The sequence below is a fragment of the Myxocyprinus asiaticus genome, chromosome 33 (assembly GCF_019703515.2).
Source record: "Myxocyprinus asiaticus isolate MX2 ecotype Aquarium Trade chromosome 33, UBuf_Myxa_2, whole genome shotgun sequence".
NCBI classification, from domain to species: Eukaryota; Metazoa; Chordata; class Actinopteri; order Cypriniformes; family Catostomidae; genus Myxocyprinus; species Myxocyprinus asiaticus.
The window spans coordinates 43,734,293-43,753,254 of record NC_059376.1 but is presented as its reverse complement, the minus strand read 5'-3'; the positions used below and the strand labels follow the sequence as shown (position 1 = coordinate 43,753,254).

The 18,962-nt window shown below is 37.7% G+C and overlaps 1 protein-coding gene across 1 annotated transcript in view; it reads right to left on the bottom strand.

The window, feature by feature from the left end:
* Positions 1-1,150: 1,150 nt before the first annotated feature.
* slc12a2l (solute carrier family 12 member 2-like) overlaps positions 1,151-18,962 on the bottom strand; it is a 22,722-nt gene continuing 4,910 nt past the window's right edge. Inside the window, exons 3-26 of the mRNA XM_051668472.1 lie at positions 18,952-18,962; positions 18,768-18,863; positions 18,535-18,674; positions 18,295-18,405; positions 18,083-18,191; positions 15,840-15,967; positions 15,618-15,702; positions 15,380-15,531; positions 14,938-15,045; positions 11,894-12,017; positions 11,691-11,792; positions 11,245-11,400; positions 10,973-11,072; positions 10,445-10,556; positions 10,210-10,350; positions 7,406-7,512; positions 5,339-5,412; positions 5,095-5,235; positions 4,079-4,201; positions 3,119-3,230; positions 2,394-2,480; positions 2,170-2,305; positions 1,887-1,954; positions 1,151-1,797 (exon numbers count right to left, since the gene is read on the bottom strand). The exon at positions 18,952-18,962 is cut by the window's right edge and continues 65 nt beyond it. Of these exons, the coding sequence (XP_051524432.1) occupies positions 1,662-1,797; positions 1,887-1,954; positions 2,170-2,305; positions 2,394-2,480; positions 3,119-3,230; positions 4,079-4,201; positions 5,095-5,235; positions 5,339-5,412; positions 7,406-7,512; positions 10,210-10,350; positions 10,445-10,556; positions 10,973-11,072; positions 11,245-11,400; positions 11,691-11,792; positions 11,894-12,017; positions 14,938-15,045; positions 15,380-15,531; positions 15,618-15,702; positions 15,840-15,967; positions 18,083-18,191; positions 18,295-18,405; positions 18,535-18,674; positions 18,768-18,863; positions 18,952-18,962 (2,659 nt within the window). The 3' untranslated portion in view covers positions 1,151-1,661. The remainder of the gene's footprint in view (positions 1,798-1,886; positions 1,955-2,169; positions 2,306-2,393; positions 2,481-3,118; positions 3,231-4,078; positions 4,202-5,094; positions 5,236-5,338; positions 5,413-7,405; positions 7,513-10,209; positions 10,351-10,444; positions 10,557-10,972; positions 11,073-11,244; positions 11,401-11,690; positions 11,793-11,893; positions 12,018-14,937; positions 15,046-15,379; positions 15,532-15,617; positions 15,703-15,839; positions 15,968-18,082; positions 18,192-18,294; positions 18,406-18,534; positions 18,675-18,767; positions 18,864-18,951) is intronic.

The following is an 18,962-nucleotide window of genomic DNA, read 5'->3' as shown; positions in this document are numbered from 1 at the left end:
TTCTTGACCTTGGCCATGTTTCTGGGCACTTGGCACCTTGTACTTCTGGACACTCCAGGTAGGTTGCAGTTCTGGAATATGGTGGCATTGGAGGATAATGGGTTCCTGGTAGCTTCAAGTTTAATTCTTTTCAAGTCTTTTGCAGTTAATTTGCGCCTTTTCTTCTCCAAGCGTTTTTTTGCACCCCAGTTGACTATTCGCAACAAAATGTTTGACTGTCCAATGGTCACGCCTCAATAGTTTAGCTATTTCAAGAGTGTTGCATCCGTCTGAAAGGCATTTTACAATATTTGACTTTTCAGTGTCAGTTAAATCTCTTTTTTGGCCCATTTTACCTGAGGAAACGAAGCTGCCTAATAATTATGCACACCTTGATATAAGGTGTTAGTCACTTTCGCCACACCCTCCCTCATTACACAAATACATACCACCTGAAAATGATTAAATCAAATGGTTTGGAGTTGGAAAATGTGCATGGAAATAATGATAAGATCAGAATACTCACTTGCCCAATAATTGGGCACACAGTGTATTTGGGAACAGCATGCACAGGTTACAAACGGGGAAATGTAGGAGAACATTTACGGTGAAAAACAATGATCGGGCGTTTGCAGAATCCCTGCATGACCCACCACATTTCATTAAGTGGTTATGTTTCTTCTCATTTTTAATATCAGTTATGTACATTGGGGTGTTCTGTGTTATATTTGAGTTTACTTAATGTTTAATGTGTAATTTTAGTGTCACATGTGTTACCCTGATGGTGTTTTATGTTTGTGTGAGTGACACTGAGCACTGTCTCTACATGTGTAGTAATTATCACTCCTGGAAGAGTCACTCTAGATGAACTTTAAGTCATCATATAACCTTCTGTAGTTACTTCAGTGATTAACAATATATTTTAAAGTGAAAAGAGGTTTATAGCTCCAGAAGCAGTTCATATCATGTAATAATAACACCGCCATCAAAAGGACATCCCGTAATGCCTAAAATATGGTCACTGGATTTTTTATGGTGAATTTCTGTGAATCACAGTCGATGGTATTTTACTGTAAATTTTTAACAGATTTTGTTTTTACAGTGTAGCTGTTGGCAGACAGCACCATTCCAGAAAACCAGGCAATACAAAAAAACACACAAGTCACTGATATTATTTAAAATCAAGGCAGTTTATTTAATTAATTTGTCAATGTTTCTTTCTAGAACTAAGTTTTGATGACAGTGTGTTGGCACTGAGACCTTTGCAAAGCCATGACTTTCTCCCCGATTAAGGACTGATTCTAAAACAGTTTTTAGTTAGTTTTTAGTAAACTCTAAATAGGCACAACAGCATATGAGCCAAAACAAGTTGAGCCCAAGAGTTTTCCACTAAATCTGAGAAAAGTAGCATGGACTGTCAGTGTTGTGGACAGATGTCTGAAGATCTGATGAAGATCATTTCAAACACTGCCACTGTTCAGAGTGCTATATAAATGTTCTAGAACAAGCTAAATTAAAGGCCTTTCATGGAACTGTTAGTGCAAAATGGCCAATAGATATATTTCAAGCATCATTATTGGCCTGTCATTACATTAAAATATGATCATTTGCAACATCAATCATATCTGGTCAATATACAAATGTACTGATTGTAATGGTATGTTTCATAAATCATCATATCTTTATGAGTAGAAGGTCAAAACACTCTGATGGTTTCCTCGGACGAGAAGAATGGGGGGCAGATCTTTAGATAACGTGTCCAACCAGGACATATAAAGAGCGCTGGACACCGTCCCCTTTCTGGCCAGCGGCATCGTTCTGTGAACGGACAGGAGAAATCAAACCCAATCAAATCACCCAAACACAAGTTAACAGTATCAGTTTTATGTGTTAAATATGATACATACATGACGATGAGATTTGCTGTACTCGAGTGTTCCTTCAACAGCTCGTTCAGTCTGATTTGACGGTTCGACTAATTTAAAGGGAGAAAAAGAGGAATAACTGATGTCACTTACATGTTGATATTCTCACAACATCATTTCTGTGATCAGCTCTGCTTAACTGTTTTGTGTGATTTAGGAATTCTGTCAATTTCAGCAGAAATAGAATTGATGTGCGAAGCTCCGTATCACAGCAATATCAAAGTGTGACATATGATGCAGGTGTGCGTTGAGGAGGTCGACTGACCTTTGCCCTGTACAGCTCCAGCTCATTATCAGTGATCCTCCAGGGTTCCTCTGCCTTCAGTTTCTCAGCAGCTTCCTGCTCCATGTCATCTTCTCTCAGTCTATACGGCTCAATCATCTCCTGAAACATCTTCTTACTGAACACAACGTCAAACAATATCTGCTTCTGATGGACACCAGAGTAGAACATGATAGTTATACATTTCCTAATGAATATAAACATACTTGTGTTTCTTTGGCTTAATGTTGATGTCTCCAAGAACAGTGATGTCAGAGAAGTCAATCCTGAACTTACTAAGTAACGCCGCCATGCTGTGCAAGAACAAAAGTTTTATTAGTTTTTTGTTAAATCTACCTGGGTTTATTATCACTGTGTAAATTATTAACATTTTCTTTTTTTTTCCTTTTTTTCTCCCCTTATTCTCCCCAATTTGGAATGCTCAATTTCCAATGCGCTCTAAGTCCTCGTGGTTGCGTAGTGACTCACCTCAATCCGGGTGGCGGAGGACGAATCTCAGTTGCCTCCTGAGACCGTCAATCCACGCATCTTATCACGTGACTTCTTGAGTGCGTTACCGCGGAGACGTAGCATGTGTGGAGGCTTCACGCTATTCCCCGCAGCATCCACGCACAACTCACCACATGCCCCACCGAGAGCGAGAACCACATTATAGCGACCACGAGGAGGTTACCCCATGTGACTCTACCCTCCCTAGCAACCGGGCCAATTTGGTTGCTTAGGAGACCTGACTGGAGTCACTCAGCACGCCCTGGATTCGAACTCATGACACCAGGTGTGGTAGTTAGCATCTTTACTCGCTGAGTTACCCAGGCCCCCCCTCACCCCCCCAGCCCCCCCCCCGTTAACATTTTCTTAATTTTTTTACATACATTAGATCCAGCGTGTAAGTAAGGTTTGTGAATGTCAATGAATTGACGATAATACTCACGCTCTGCGGTCATGATCAATCCTGTTTATCTTTCCTCCGATGAACACACGGATCTTACAATCACTCCATTTCTTCTTGTTGGTCAGTAAATACGGTATCAAAAGAGTTAAGCCTATAACAACGGGTATAGTGTCATTTATCAAAGCTAATATCTCTCCAGAATTATCATACAGACACAGAAATCATGAATGTATTCAAAACTTCATTTGTAACTTGATAGGAACAGTGTGTCAAGACCAGCTTTGATGTTGGCTTAAAAGAACCTGGACTGACAGTTTAAAATAGTTTTAAAAATGTGAAGTTTGAAGGTTTTACAGGCAGCCATCAATGAAAGTCGATCAGCTAGAAAAGTCACAGCAATGTAAATTAGAACAGTCTGAAAGTCTCTACCAAGTTTGGCAGATGTGGCTTGAAATCTCTTGGAGGAGTTACAATTGGAAATTTTGGTCCTGATTTGGGGATTCTGGAAAAAAACTCTAAACCAAGTTTGTAGAATAACAGTATGTTGACTTTTTCAAGCCATTATAACTACATAAACATTTAAAGGTGCACTTAGTAATTTGTTTGCAAACAAAGAAATATTAATATTTGAATGGTATTTTAAAAAACTGATTAAAATAATGAGATGAAAAAAGCTGCTTTATTCTACATGGTGCTGGACGCACATTCATATGTACCACCTTTTAGATTGTATCACCAGTATTACTCGCTTTATCTCAATAATCGGCATTAATAATCTTAATAATTGGACGTTTTCACTCACTGAATAAATAAATCATGGTTGACTGTGAATTGCGCATTTTTACAATGACATCAGTAACTGAGAACGTTCTTATTTACATGATGCTGAATCCACAATGCTAGGTGACAGCACAGCAAACACCATTTTTATTCAGTACACCTTTACAAAATCTCAATGACAATGCTATTTTTAATGAGACATCCGTATGATCACTGTACCTCCATCATCAAACAGCCACCAGACATCAATGGTTCCTTTGTGCTGTTTCCTCTTGAACTGTTGACTAGCGGCCAGAAGTTTCTCATCTGCAGGACTGAGCTGTACAGGAGCGCTCTTACCATCTGAATATCATACATGGATCATGAGAGAAGACAAATTTAGAAGAAGAGAAGTGCTTTACAGATTAACACAAATCTGAGGTGTCAAAAGCAGAACTGAAATTCTTCATGAACTTGAGCTCTAGATAAAGATGAATGTAATGTTGAACTGGAGGATTTGTGTTGCCTCTGAGCTTACAAGTAGCGAGTTAATATAACTGTCACTAATGTCAGTAATTATGTACTTGCTCTGCAGTGGCCTCAAAGTATTTGTTATTTAATCAGAGGAACCGTCATTTCATCCAAACAGCCATTGTAGACAAGTGGATTCAAAATGTTAACGCATGAAGCAAAAATCTAGTTAAAAGTAGCGAAGGTATGTTTTCCCACAGTTTTGCACTAATTGAACACAAGAATGATATTTAATCATTTTAATTTATATGCACCAGTATACAATGATACTGTACATAGTCAAGTCAATTTTATTTGCATAGCACTTTTCACAACACACACAAGTAGCTTTACAGAAAATCATGCTATAATCTCTGTAATGCCTGAAATATCCTCATTAAGCAGTTTCATTGAAAATCATGCCTTAAAATGATTTGTCTTTAGACCCCCGGTTAGTAAGTCAAAGGTGACTGCCTTTTATGGTTTAATAACCACATATGCTCATATCGCAATTCTGATGTTATTTTTATTAACTGTGCAGCCTTAAAGGATCGTCAAATTAGTCTAATGACATGCTCTTTGGGAAACATAGTGGGTAAATTAAAAGTGCATTGCTTAATTTGATTTCGCCAGCCAAATCATTGTAATTATTATAATATCCAAAACATGCCCTGGTTTGGAAAGCACTCTTGGAGGAATCGCATTCAAACATGCTGCATGTTCTGATGTTGTGAAGTGTTACTGACCTCTGAAGATGAGTGGACTGCTTTGACAACTGGTGGTTTGTGATGAAGGTTTTGAGGAATCACTCTCAAAGTCTTTGATGTTGATGGACACCAGGAGATCTTTCATTCCAGGAGCTTTCTCATGTGATGACTGAAATTCATCTGAAGAATGAACAATTGAGTTGAAGTCACTGAATAAAAAGACTGTATCATATACATACTGTAGCATCTAAAGACAATATCAGAATTGATAAAGCATCTAGACCTTGAATGTGTGAGATATCGAGACCTTCTTTCAGTCTTAAGAGAACTACTCCATACTGAAGATCAAACGCATCACTAAAACACACACAAACAGCACGAGTGTTTCCATGTTTAGCAATTAAAATGATTTCTTACAGATTTCAATTTTTAAATGTGAAGTGTGTCATTTCTGCGTCATTTCTGCTGATTTTAAAAAGGTCTGTTAAACGGCTCTCTGGAATACTGGATTCTGATTGGTCAATGGCGCCATCTAGTGGTCAGATGTTTCTCAGTAACAACCGCACATCCACGTGTCAGATCGCTCATCCGGGTTCTGCGAGTCATCTCTTCTGCTTTTCGAATCACTTTGCAATCTCAACAAGCTAATAAAATAATTTCAATTCAAATCAATGTTTCATGTGCATTTATATGTTTATTTGGCAAGTAGTAATAAGTAATTAATAAGCTGAATAATGACGAGTCAGACGGTCATTTTCACAAAATAAACACCAACAAAACTCAGAGGTGAATTCCAGCTGTTCAGCTATTTCTTTCTTCTCAAATTACATCATTTCAATGCAAATCAGTATTTTTTTGTCTGATAATTTATTTATTTGGTTAGTAGACGTATTATAAGCGAGATAATGTATGGTCAGCCAGTTGTTATCACTCATTAAACCCCTTCAGGATGATACAAGAGTCTCCGCTTCATGTTGGGGTCCTGATCACCCTGTTGGGGTTTATTGTGCAATAACAACCGGCTGACTGTACATTATCCCTTACTTCCCAAACACTCCATTCCATTGGTCGGACAAACAGAAAAGGTCAGTGTTGCCAGCCTGTATGCTCAAATAAACAAAGGATTTGTCTCAATCAGCTCCCTATGTCATGAATCAGTCTATCATGAACACGGATTCGGGCACTGGCAAGGGTACTGATCCACTGAGCTTTGTGACACTTAAGACTCAATCACTTTCAACAGGATAATGAGGTTGCGCTTTTAATCGCAGCTGGTATTGATTAGCAACATCGCTGTATAAATTACACTATAGTGTGTTTTCATTGTAGATGTTAAAACGTACAGTGTTATAATGAAAGATACATAACATAAATTAAGAAATGAATATACAAATTAGTTTATTTTTTATCTTTTTATAACAACTCTAATATTGAAAAGATTATTTCTCTTTTATGAACATTGTGGATGAAAGATTATTCTCTTTTATAGAGAAAATAATGGTTTGGAATCATACATTATTCCTCCTGGGAAGTTCCTTTTTTTGAGGTCGTAAATCGTAAATACGATGTGACGTGTGTTCAAGTGATTTTAGTCGAACTGACCCGTTTTTTAATTTCAGATTTCTTTTCACTTGCTAGCGAAGGCAGGAAGCTTTTTAGCACCACTGCAACAAAATAAAGTGCAAAGCCACGTATTAGGTGTGTAATTAACTCTTTATCCATTTTATAATTTTAGTGCGGCCACATATAATGATGGGAAATGTAGTTTTGTTGCAAATGCTTGTCGCTGCATAAACTAGCTAAATGTTTTATCATTATTCTTCATTAACAGCACAAAAAATGCATATAAACTAGACTGCACAGTCAAACTCCTCAAGTAAAACTGAATTATTACCAATAACAATTAGCTTCCATGACGATACTTAAATTGACATGCCTCAATGAAATTCCAGAGTTTCCCAATCATAATTACGACTTTGGCATTCATGTTTACTTAACTCGTAATTACGATTATTCCGACATGACTTTAACGCACCAACAGTGAGCAACGATGCTCCCTAGTTTTAACGGTGCATTCTGGGAACTTTTAGGAAGCAAACGTTTCAGTGCACTGGAAAGATTTTACGATTGGAACAGCCCTAGAAATTACAGACTCCCTGATCAGTGCCTTGACTACTGAACTAGAGAGCTGATTGAGATTCGCCTTTCGAAAGCGTCACTGTGTCACAATGTTTACACTCTTCAGGAAGCCAAACTAGCAATGACTCATAGTCGACTCTGCATGTAAAACTCAGATAGGAGAAAGACACACATCACATTTAACTATCACATGTATTGCAGTCAGACTCACTGGATCGTGTTGATAAATGTTTCCACATCCTTCATGTCACCGTCCCTCCAGTTGTTCTTAAAGCCAAATACTAGTGTGTTCGGTTTCAGACGACCCAAACCAGTGGTCTGTTAAATTCACAACAGAATTTGCAGTTTTACTCTTCATCCTTAGAAGCACCGATGCTGATGCTCTGTGAAAACCAACCTCACACCGTGTCTGTTGATGCACTGCAACGACTTGAGTCTGTTTACACTGGACGTGTTGAAGTGAACATTTAAAATGACATACAGAAAGCACCGACCAATCAGCTGTGAGCTCCAGAAGACTTCAGCAACGGTTCAGTGGGTGAATAACCTATATCTTACTGTACTGTCAACGGAAATCCACTGATATAAACATTTAATTATTATATAATTATTATTAAAATGTTATTGTTGCTTATTACGTGGCTGTCTGCAATACTCGATTCTAATTGGTCGATCACGCCATCTAGCGGTCTTATTTTTTCTCAGTAACAACCGCACATCCGGGGATTAAGTGATATCAGACCGGTATTGCGAGTCATCTTTCCTGCGTCTCGTATCACTCTGCGATCTCTACAAGTAAGCTAAGAAAAAAAAATTCAGCTCAAACCAATGTTTAATGTCCATTTATTTGGCAAACAGTCGTGTAATAAGCTTGATAATGAGCAGTCAGATGGTCATTTTCACAAAATAAACACCATCAGAACTCTGACGCAAACCGGAGGTGGAATTCAGCTGTTTTTGGAGACCCCATGGTCTCTCTCTTCTCACATAATAACATAATTTCAATGCAAATCAATACTTCATGTCCATTTATTTATTTATTTGGTAGGTAGCCGTGTAATAAGCAGGATTATCTACACTCAGTCACAAAATTAACCCCTTCAGGGTGATACAAGTGTCCTTCGCTTCGCGTCGGGTTCCTGATCACCCTGTCTGGGGTTATTTTGCAATAACAACTGTCTAACTGTACATTATCCCTAACTTAAACTATGTATACATGTGGATGATTTAAATGAGTAGACCAGAGAACAGAAACATCACAAACTGGCTTCGATATAACGGTCAGAAGTTATTAAAATATTTAACAAATAAAATTAATAACAGAAAGATTCAAACGTAAGATATTTAGGAAGTAAAATCATTTTATTTCAAACAGACGGGATAATATAGTGGCTGGAGTAGCTCTGCAGCGCTTTAGCAACAGAACGGGACATCCGTCCGATGTAAACAGACGCTTCCAATGTAGACAGCATCATTGAATATAGACCTTATTCACAGCATCGCCATTTTTGATTTTTGATGTGAATGTCAAGGAGCCTATGAGGGATAGATGTACAGTCTCTTCAATGGGCTGTACTGCAGTTTATCCTCCTGAGATCAGAGCGGGACTGCTGTGTGCATTTTATATTTAGCTTTGTAACAAGTAGCACCTAATAAACAAGCAAAAAAATAAATAAATAATAATGAGTAAATAGTGTCCACATATGTTTTAAATAACTGTTTTTAAATAATACCAAGCTACAGAAAGTCAGATTGTTTTCATCAAATAGTTTATTATGTGTCCAGGAGTGTTGATTATTCATGTTTTACAGACATTACAGCTGATTTTCTATAAAGCTGAATAATTAATTCAGATTTAAAGTAATGTCCAGCATCATCCAATCACTGTCAATCATGTTAAAATAAAATGATACATTATAAATTCTGAATCTATGTACTGATTATCATTGTCACATGTCTGTCAAACATGTTGAGTGATCCAAACATCATCTGCAGCCTGAAACTGAACTTTTGATCAGATTTTAGGAGTGAATGCACTTAACTGCATAGAGAGCTATAGGATGCTCCCTTGCTCCCTATTTAGTGAATGACTTAACCTCCGGTGTGCTGTCTGTCTGCACTGGTCTTTGCATGAATACATTTATTCTCAATGTGATGCACAGTTAATATATAAGAATGCATTTACTAATGTTAATGAATAGAACCGTATTGTACAGAGATAACAAAATAAAATATAACTAAATTTATATTAAAATGATATGAAATGACTCACAGATGAGTTCATGTTGAACATGTTTTTTCAACTTTTGAGGGAACACAGTGCTAATTTCCACATATGTGGACATCATGTTTATTGGCGCGCTGACGCATGAAAAATGAATGGATTTTTTAAAGTGGCATATCAAATGAAACTAGAGACTCGACTCTTTACAACCAAACAGGTTTCAATTAAAAAACTTAAAGAGGTTTCTTACCAGAAGCACTTTTGTTGGCACTGCGCCCGTAGAAGAGCTTCACGGAAATCAACGTCATGCTGTTGTGTCACATGACTCAGTACGCCAGAAGTTTAACCCGTACATGACAGTGTAGAGTCTTGTGAACAATATTCAGTCAGTTTAAATTCATTTAAATTATGCATTGCGTATAGCAAAGCCAAAATACAACGTCCACACATGTGAACGCAGAGTGTTTTTGGATCGTTCCATGGACAAAACATTGAAAAAATATCTTTCCAAGAAATTTCCGTAGATCAATTTTTTTTTTATAGCTTTATACGATGTATGTCATTTAAGAGATGGTAAGTCTATCCCTCACAGCCTCATTTTCATTCACGTCAAAAATCATAGATGGCACTGCTGTGAATAAAATCTATAATGAGAGTGATTTGCTTTTGAAGCGAGGCTCGCGTCCGGTGTAGACAGGGTGTTATACTGCTTAATTTTTAAAAACTGCTTTATAAAACTGCTCTTAACAAATGTTGCGTATTGTGTCACATATTGCCCTGTCCAGTTTGACCTGTAGCAGGTACTGGGCTCCTTGTCGGAGATCTTCAGCAAGCACAGGTGTGTAGAAGGCCTTCATGCGTGCCTTCAGAAGCCAGCGCTGATATCGCACCTGTTCATTCATCATGTCCTTATAGTTTGGCCTACGGTAACCCTTTGAAAAACATGAAAACAAGGCCATTATGGGGTTATGTGTCCCATATCTGAAATACAGACAATGTTTAAGGAAATACATTTGTGCTACATACTGTGCGCACGTGACCACAGACCATCAGGCCCGTGTTTTTGGTGAACGCGTGCACTAGATACAACAGTGCTGGTCTCGAGTCCGGGTAACCCGTCATAACTAGACACTGAGGCCTTAAGACAAAATGAAAATGTGTTTTATCTCCTTTTCTAGAGGCCAAATTTCACAGTATATCTTTATTACTCTGGAGTAACATTCTACTGACAAATAATGTAAATGTTGATTTTGTGGATCTGCATATAATTGCACATTATTGTTGTTATATATTTAATTTTTTAATGTTTCTCTGAAATAGTTGATTGTGATTGGTCAATCATGGCATTCTGAGGTCACTCCACACTCTTTCTTCTGACATGATAAAATCAATTAATCTCAGACCAATAGCCAATTTATTTTATTTATTTGTCTAGGTGTGTTTTGCCATAATGATCAGTCGACTGCCCTTACTTGCATTAACATGCAACATGTGACTGTATTAAAGTGTGCAGTGACCAATCCTTAGACTATGATCTGGACTGAAGTGGATAACCTGAAGTTCTTGATATGGTCTTCTACTCCAGTGAGATGCAGACAGTGTGTCAATGCTTGATTGTACATCAGCGCTTGTGTCGATGAACCCCAGTTCACATCTGCAGAACAAACAGAAAGATTGAGTTTTCAGTGTTTTAGAAAGCGTAATACAGCTCTGAAAATGAACAGGCCCACGATACAGTGGGGACTCTTATTTTGAAATGACAGCAGTTGTTAAATCAATGAAAGTGCAAACTGAAAGCGGTTTTCTGTAGGTCTGACAGACTTCACCTGGTTTTTTATAGCTGACGTATATGTACAGTGCCAGGACGATGACGTTGGTGAAGAGAGCGGCCCACCAGTTGATCACAAACATCACCACACAGCACAGCACAGCTCCGAACAATGACACCCACTTGTTGTAGTATTTAAAACTTGGACGCCATCCTGTTTACATTCAAAATGCCAGTTGCACATGATGTCAGCATTTGGGTACTTAACACATAACATGTCCATGAGCTTGATCATTTTAATTGTCCTGCGGTGTGACAAATGAATTTTTGAAGTACAAATTTTCTATGTACTTGTAGTCTGTCAATTAACATGAGCTCACAAAAAACTACATGCATAATAATTACACATACTGCTATTTAAAATAGTTTCAAAGGAAGAATAACCGCAGGCCATTATTTCATGTCAGCTGACTTCAGATGAAAGAATAACAGCATCACACTTGCCTGGAGAGTTTGCCAGCGATGCATGAAAAACAGAGAAATTGATTAAAGCATAAGAGGCCAAGAAGAAGTTGGAAATGATCGGAGCGATGACGTTTAGCTCAGCTGAAACAATAAAGTCACAAAAATGTTCGATTTGGATATCAGTAAATACAGTTTTGCCAAACATAAGGATATATTTCAGAGTAAAGTGAAGTGGCATTTACCAATCAGAATGAAGGCGAGACCGATGATGAAGGTGAGGACGTACGCTCGCAGTGGTTCGTTGTTTTTACCGTATCCTTTTGCAAACACACCTAATCCAGGGTAGATGTTATCCTTACATAAAGCCTGCAAAACAATTCAAACATTACAGTTCTCTATGAATTCACACCACATAAATATACGTACTGTATATATATATATACTGTATATTGTATGCCAGTGGCGAATGCTTTAACCTTCCTATACTGTTTGGTATATACACTTTTGACCTAAATACATTTTTCAGATGTAATAAAACTTGTTTCCTTTATCTGAGTGGTACATGATTTGGTGACTTTTCCTCCACTTGCCATCTAAACACACACTAAAAAATTTGAAGTCTAAGTGGTCATAAAAAAGCCACATCTTTACTCTTAGTGGTCAAAACTGACCAACCAAAACAGAGCAATTTTTTTTTATTTATCAAATAAAATCTATAAATCAGCCACAATACTGAACAAACACACACGGAAATAAAGGGGTCAGACCGTGATGTGTGCAAAACATGCACACACACACACACACACACATACACACACTGCTGACACTATAACACACAGCAATTATTTTTTTTAATGTTGTCAAATAAAAATCTGTACAAATCAGCCACAATGCAGAATACATAAATGTGGGGGTGAGGTCATGACACACCCACAATGCAGCACCCACACTCCCGCACACACACACACACACACGCACACACACACACACACAGAAATAAATGGGTAAGACTAACACAGCCAGAAGGCAGAACACACATGCACGCACACACACATGCACACGCACACACAACACAAACACACACACACACACATGTTGGTGCAGCTATCATTATGAGGACTCTCCACAGACATAATGATTTTTATACTGTATGAACTATAGATTCTATCCCCTAACCCTAACCCTACCCCTAAACCTAACCCTCACAAAAAACTTTCTGCATTTTTACATTTTCAATAAAACATCGTTTAGTATGTTTATTAAGTGATTTGAATTATGGTGACACTAGAAATGTCCTCATAAACCACATTTATAGCATAATACCCTTGTAATTACCAGTTTATAACCTAAAAAAAAGTCCTCGTAAACCTGCCCACACATACACACACACTCACACACACACACAGACAACACACACACTCACACACAGACACACACACACACACACACACACACACACACACACACACACAAACACACACACAAACACACATACGCACACTCAAACACACACAAACACACACGCACACTCAAACACACACACATCACTCACACATGTCACACACACTCACACACACACAAACACACACACGCACACTCAAACACACACAAACACACACGCACACTCAAACACACACACATCACTCACACACGTCACACACACACACACACTCACACACACACAAACGTTAAAATTTGACAAATAACAGTTTGATAATGTCTAAATATATATCCAAATGCAAATTCTAAAATAAAATATATAATCACTAAACAGAAGGCGTCTGCTTAGAACACTACTGCCATCTACTGGCTATTATTGTTATAACATGATTTTCATGTTCTTATTCTTTTTTCTCCAGATGGCAGCAATCTGCCCCCAATACATGATTATTTCAACTAGGATTTTACTGTAGTGAAGTTTTGAAATTTGATAATAAATTAACTTATTTGCATATGCAAATGAATGGTGAAATTGAGAAATGTATATGTAAATATTATAATTTCTTAAAAAAATAAATAAAGTAACAACTGTAATGTTTCCGGTCAAAACTGACCGCGAACAGTAAAGTAAGCGGCCCTACTTGAATAGAATAGGATGGTTAAGACTACACAAGAAGCACGGCTTCCCCTAAAATTTCATAAGAAATGTAGCAATGACGAGTTTAACATATGTACAAATAATGTGTATAAATGACATTTCACTATTTAGGGCTTTACACACTTGAAGTTGTTAACCTAGGAGTCATAATTAACCCTAGAAACACAAAATCCTGTGTCATCTAGTTTAATATTTCACACTGTTCTTACTTTACCCTAGGTTACTTATTAACCCTGGCTATTCACGTTCATTTGGAAACCTTGGGGTAAAGTTCTTATATGCATTTTGGGTGCACACAAAAGCATTGGAATACTGTCTCTTCATCACTCCAGTTCTCAGGTTTTCCATCATTTTACCGATTTTCCTCAGATGGAGAATGTAAACAGTGCGTGAACATTTTTGCAACTGTACAAAGCGCATGATTATTAAATGAGGTACGCACTGAGGCAATGTAACTTTCTGTAACAGTGCATCATTTCACACTGTAGACCTTTGGCACCACAATGCATGATTAACGCTGTAAATGTGGTGCTAACTCTGCTTCGGAGCAGGGCTTCATAACCCGGGGTTAAAAGTGACAAGTGTGAAATGTTTAAAAAAAGATGATAACCTGGGGTAAAGTGCAGTATGAAAAGCCTTTTTGTGTATTTCAACATTTTATCAAAAAAGTGTCAAATATCACACATCACCATTGCACTTCTGTTTGAGTAACGTAATCTGCTTTTCTCCACATGAATATGTCCATAGAAGACAGCAGACGCATGGCCCATAGAGTCGTACTGAAGCTGGCATTCATGTGCACTTAACTCGTTAATACGATCATTCCGACATGACTTGAACGCATCATAAAATGGGAGAGAATGGCAGATACCTGCACTATTCAAATCAATAGCGCAAAAGATCTTTGCTGATTGGACGAGAGGCTCAGAACACGTCATTCTGGGTCCTGTCCAGACGCTCTGCTTCTCTGGGAGTCTATGGGAGCTATGTGCATTGAATCTGCATTTGATTGTTTACTGGACATTGGGCTTTCAATCAGAGTATTTTTGTCATATCTGTAAGACTGGCTTCTTTATGTAATGATTGGCCGAGCTCTCAAATGGGCGGGACTTAATCGTTGAAACGGTGATGTATGCATGCTCATTAAACAAATAGGCTTATCACTGATATATATTGATTAAAAGTGACCTGGAACACTTTCGGCGCGCTGACCAGAGACGCGAGAGCAGATGAGAGAGTTGCAGAGAAGATCCCAGCTGTGATGAGCGGCCCGAAACCAGACACCAAACTCATTACCTGACAAAACAAACACATGACCTTTACATCACATTATTCCAAATATTTTAGGAAAACAGAATAAAGCTCCATCCATGCAAACTCTCTGGTAAAGTCCAGAACACATGTTATTTTGGTATTTGTTGCTTCATTATCTTTGGCTGATCCTGAAGAGGCCAGTTCTGATACAGCATGACCCGAAACTAAACAATCTTTCGTTTAATTGGTATCGTGTTTCCACGCTTCTTGTTGTACAAAAAATGTACTGAGCCACCAAAAACAACATTATAAATATAGCATCTGATGTACAGTATATATTTTCCAATAAAAGTGTGAGAAAATGTCTTTCTCGTACCTGGAAGTCATTTTGAAGTCCATACTTGCAGCCTCCTTCTTTACAGATGGAGAAATCGTAACCGAGCGTGCAGGCCGCATCTGTGCAGTTCTCCAGCGAACCCACGATCGTGTCGTTATCATCGCCTGTAGCATCTCGCACGATACAAGAGCCTGAAAACAGCAAACTCAAACTTATCACTGATCCATGAGTGAAAAATACAATGAAAAAGACACTGAAATACTGTCATCTTCATCACCGCTGGAGACGGCAACAGCGAGATAAACAACTCCAGTTATGAGGATCGCCAGTAGAGTTCCTTTTGGAATAGCCAGCTGTGGATCCTGAAGAGACATGTGTGCGAAACCAGTAAGACCAATATCGTTTGTTATGAAATGTGATGACATAAATCAACAGTCTTGACAAGTAATGACATAAATGTAATGTTTAACATGTAAAGAAACAGTGTGTAATCTCTCACCGCCAGATCTCCGGATATATTCGCTCCTGCCAAGATTCCCGTGGCAGCCGGGAAGAAGATGGCAAAAACCGAGAAGAATGTTTCTTCATCTCTGAAGTCTGGACCCATGTTCTCCAGCATTATAGCAGCTTTGAGACAGAGACAGAAAAGCGCAAACATTATGAACGTCCCTTTCCTGAAACAAGTGTTAATATTCAAAATGCTTTTCAGTAAATTAGTTTAGAAACACAATTATTAAACCAGTGGCATAACCAAAAACAAGGCTCTGGATGTAACAAGGGAAAATAGGGTGTGCAAGAACAAGCACAATAAAGTGGCATACCCTACATTTAACAACATTTAACAACTAGTTTTTTAGCTCTGAGTTAAGTTATAATGACTGAACAACTTAATGACTCATTTATCAATATAGCCGATAGGCCTGCTAATGTATAGTAGACTTAATACTTAGTAAAAAAAAATCTGAAATTCTGTCACAATTCTATATTTCATTAATATTTTCAAAAATATGCTTAAGATTCTGAATTAATCGAATTAACAACTTAACCTCTTGAACTCTCAATTTTTCCAAATAAAAAAAAAAATATTCCAAAAATGCATTAATAATACTGTACAGTATATGTTTATAATCTAATGATGTTTTTTCTTTCTTTTTTTTATTTTTTATCCTAACTTCATAAGCATGTAATTCTGGTTCTGTTTTTTTTTTTTTTTTGGATAATTTTCTTGTGTAATGTTTGAATCTCCCTGTTAAAAGTCTTATTTCATTACACTAGGTAGCAGCAAGTACTAGGATTTTTTTTCCTCTATCACCTTCCATCACAATATACAGATCTGAAATGTAGGTGGCGCTCTAACGCAGTTGAGCACTCACACCGCAGACATTCAGTCAATTGCATGCATGTTCCCCACTGTTTCATCAAATATCTCGGTCTCTGAATGGACTAGAAGCTCAATCTAGGGGTCATTGGAAAGCTGAGATCCTTAGAATGAAGTTTGATATATAACATATCATTATCAATAGTTCATAACATATTTCGCCAATGACTTGATCATGCTTTTTCTACTGGACTGCAGTTATTTATTTATTTATTTATTTATGTATTTATTTATTTGTATTTTTGGACATATTATTATTTTACCAAGCAAGCTCACAGACAAGTAAATATTGAATACAAACTCATTTTGAGGTAAATGCTGAAATAAAGTTGTGGCTCCTTTGGGGCTTACAGAAGCAGTAATCGGAGCAGATATGAGACGTTTGTCTTTGTTGTCTTACAGAGATCATATTTCACTTTGTGATTCTTTTGATAATATTTCGAGCTGTTGTGTAAGGGCAACAAAATTAACTGTACATTCACATTCACATAGGCTTTGAGCTGATAAATGACTTGTCTATTTAAGTGCTACATGAAAAACCTTTCTGTTCATGCGCATTATTTCTACATCACCTGTAGGTGGCGGTCATTTGCGATGCAAAGTTTTAAAGGCTTTATTTTGTATTTTTATGTAACATAAATGCAAAAGTGATGCTATTCTTTGGAAAGTTTGAATTCTAAGCTTTGAAATGGTATCATATCTAATGTAAGTGACTAATGTATCCGGGGACTTTTTCCATTTAAGCATAAACGTATCGCACACTTCTAGCCGCACAGGCGGGTCCACAGAGTTGAAGGGGTTTTGGGCGATAACATGTTATGAACAATCATCAAGGCATGTTACAGTTCCTTTCCAAGTACTTTATACATATATTCTGTAACATGCAAAACATATCATAATTGGGGAAGAAGAAACAAATTAACTTAGTTTGCGTATCTGGATGCACATAATCATGAATATTGACGCAGAAAGCCAAACTCGGTAACATGATTTTTTGTTTTTTGTTTAAAGTGAACGTTTCCTCAGAATCATTCTCTTGTCTGTCGTGAGTGTGCGCATGTAATCAGAGATAGCTTCTGTCATTAGTCAAGTCATTATAATAGATATTTAAATTCAGTAATCAATGTATCAAATTTTCATTATCGCATCAATGCATTTTTCCATCCCTACTATTATTAAGCGTAAAAAAAACGTAAATTACATTTGGGTGTGTAAGCTGATGTTTTGGGTAGAATTTGCATACCCTGGCACACCTGTGGCTATGCCACTGATGCAAAGCAATGTTTGACATATCTATCAAATTCAGGACTGTTGCTAAAGGATCATCAATGACGGCTGTAAATAAAACCGAAGAGAACAGTCACCATTGTAGCCAAGGAAGCCTTTGGGTTCCTTTGATTCTACCGGAATGAACGAGCCAATGAAGTAGTTGCAAATAGCTGCCACAAGAATGACCAATAACACAATCTGGGCCTGTGGAAGACCATGAACATATCTGTAAGTACAAACACATCTGAACAAATAACCAGCAGCATTATGAATATATAAACTTGTCAAGAGTGAAGAATATATTGACCTTTGCCTCCCACTCCATACCAGCAACAGAGATGCCCAACAGTAGAATGACGGTGAGCGTGCCGACAATCCTGACGTCATTAATCTCATCTGTCATAAGAGCATCTATACTCTGACAAACACAATAACAACAGCAGTGTATAGAAATAGTAAACCTTTATATGGATGAATCTACTGTATGTGGATAATTGGGTGTTTGTCAGTCACTATCATCCATAAAAGGCCCTGCATTCATACTCACATCAAGAAGTTCTACAACAGTTTCTGCAAAACCCACGACATACATGGCGACAGCGACAGCATTAGCGAAGGCAAAAATCAGACCGATCGACCCTCCAAACTCTGGACCTAAACTCCTGGAGATCAGGTAATACGCTCCACCTACAAACATTTATTTACAAGCACAAAGCATCTAATTTCAGAATCATTCTAATTGGAAAAGTGAATGTTATACGTGTAATTGTTCGGTCTCACCTCCGCGCACAAAACCATTAGTTGCTATAGCTGATGTTGAGATTCCAGTGATGGATGTCACCACAATAGCCATAAGAACAATGGCACACGACAGAGCTGCAGGAAAACAACATAAACACTCATTCAACACATGACGCAACTACACAACAGTGTATGAGCCGCAGTTTCAGATAAGTCAGTGTACCGATGCCAGCT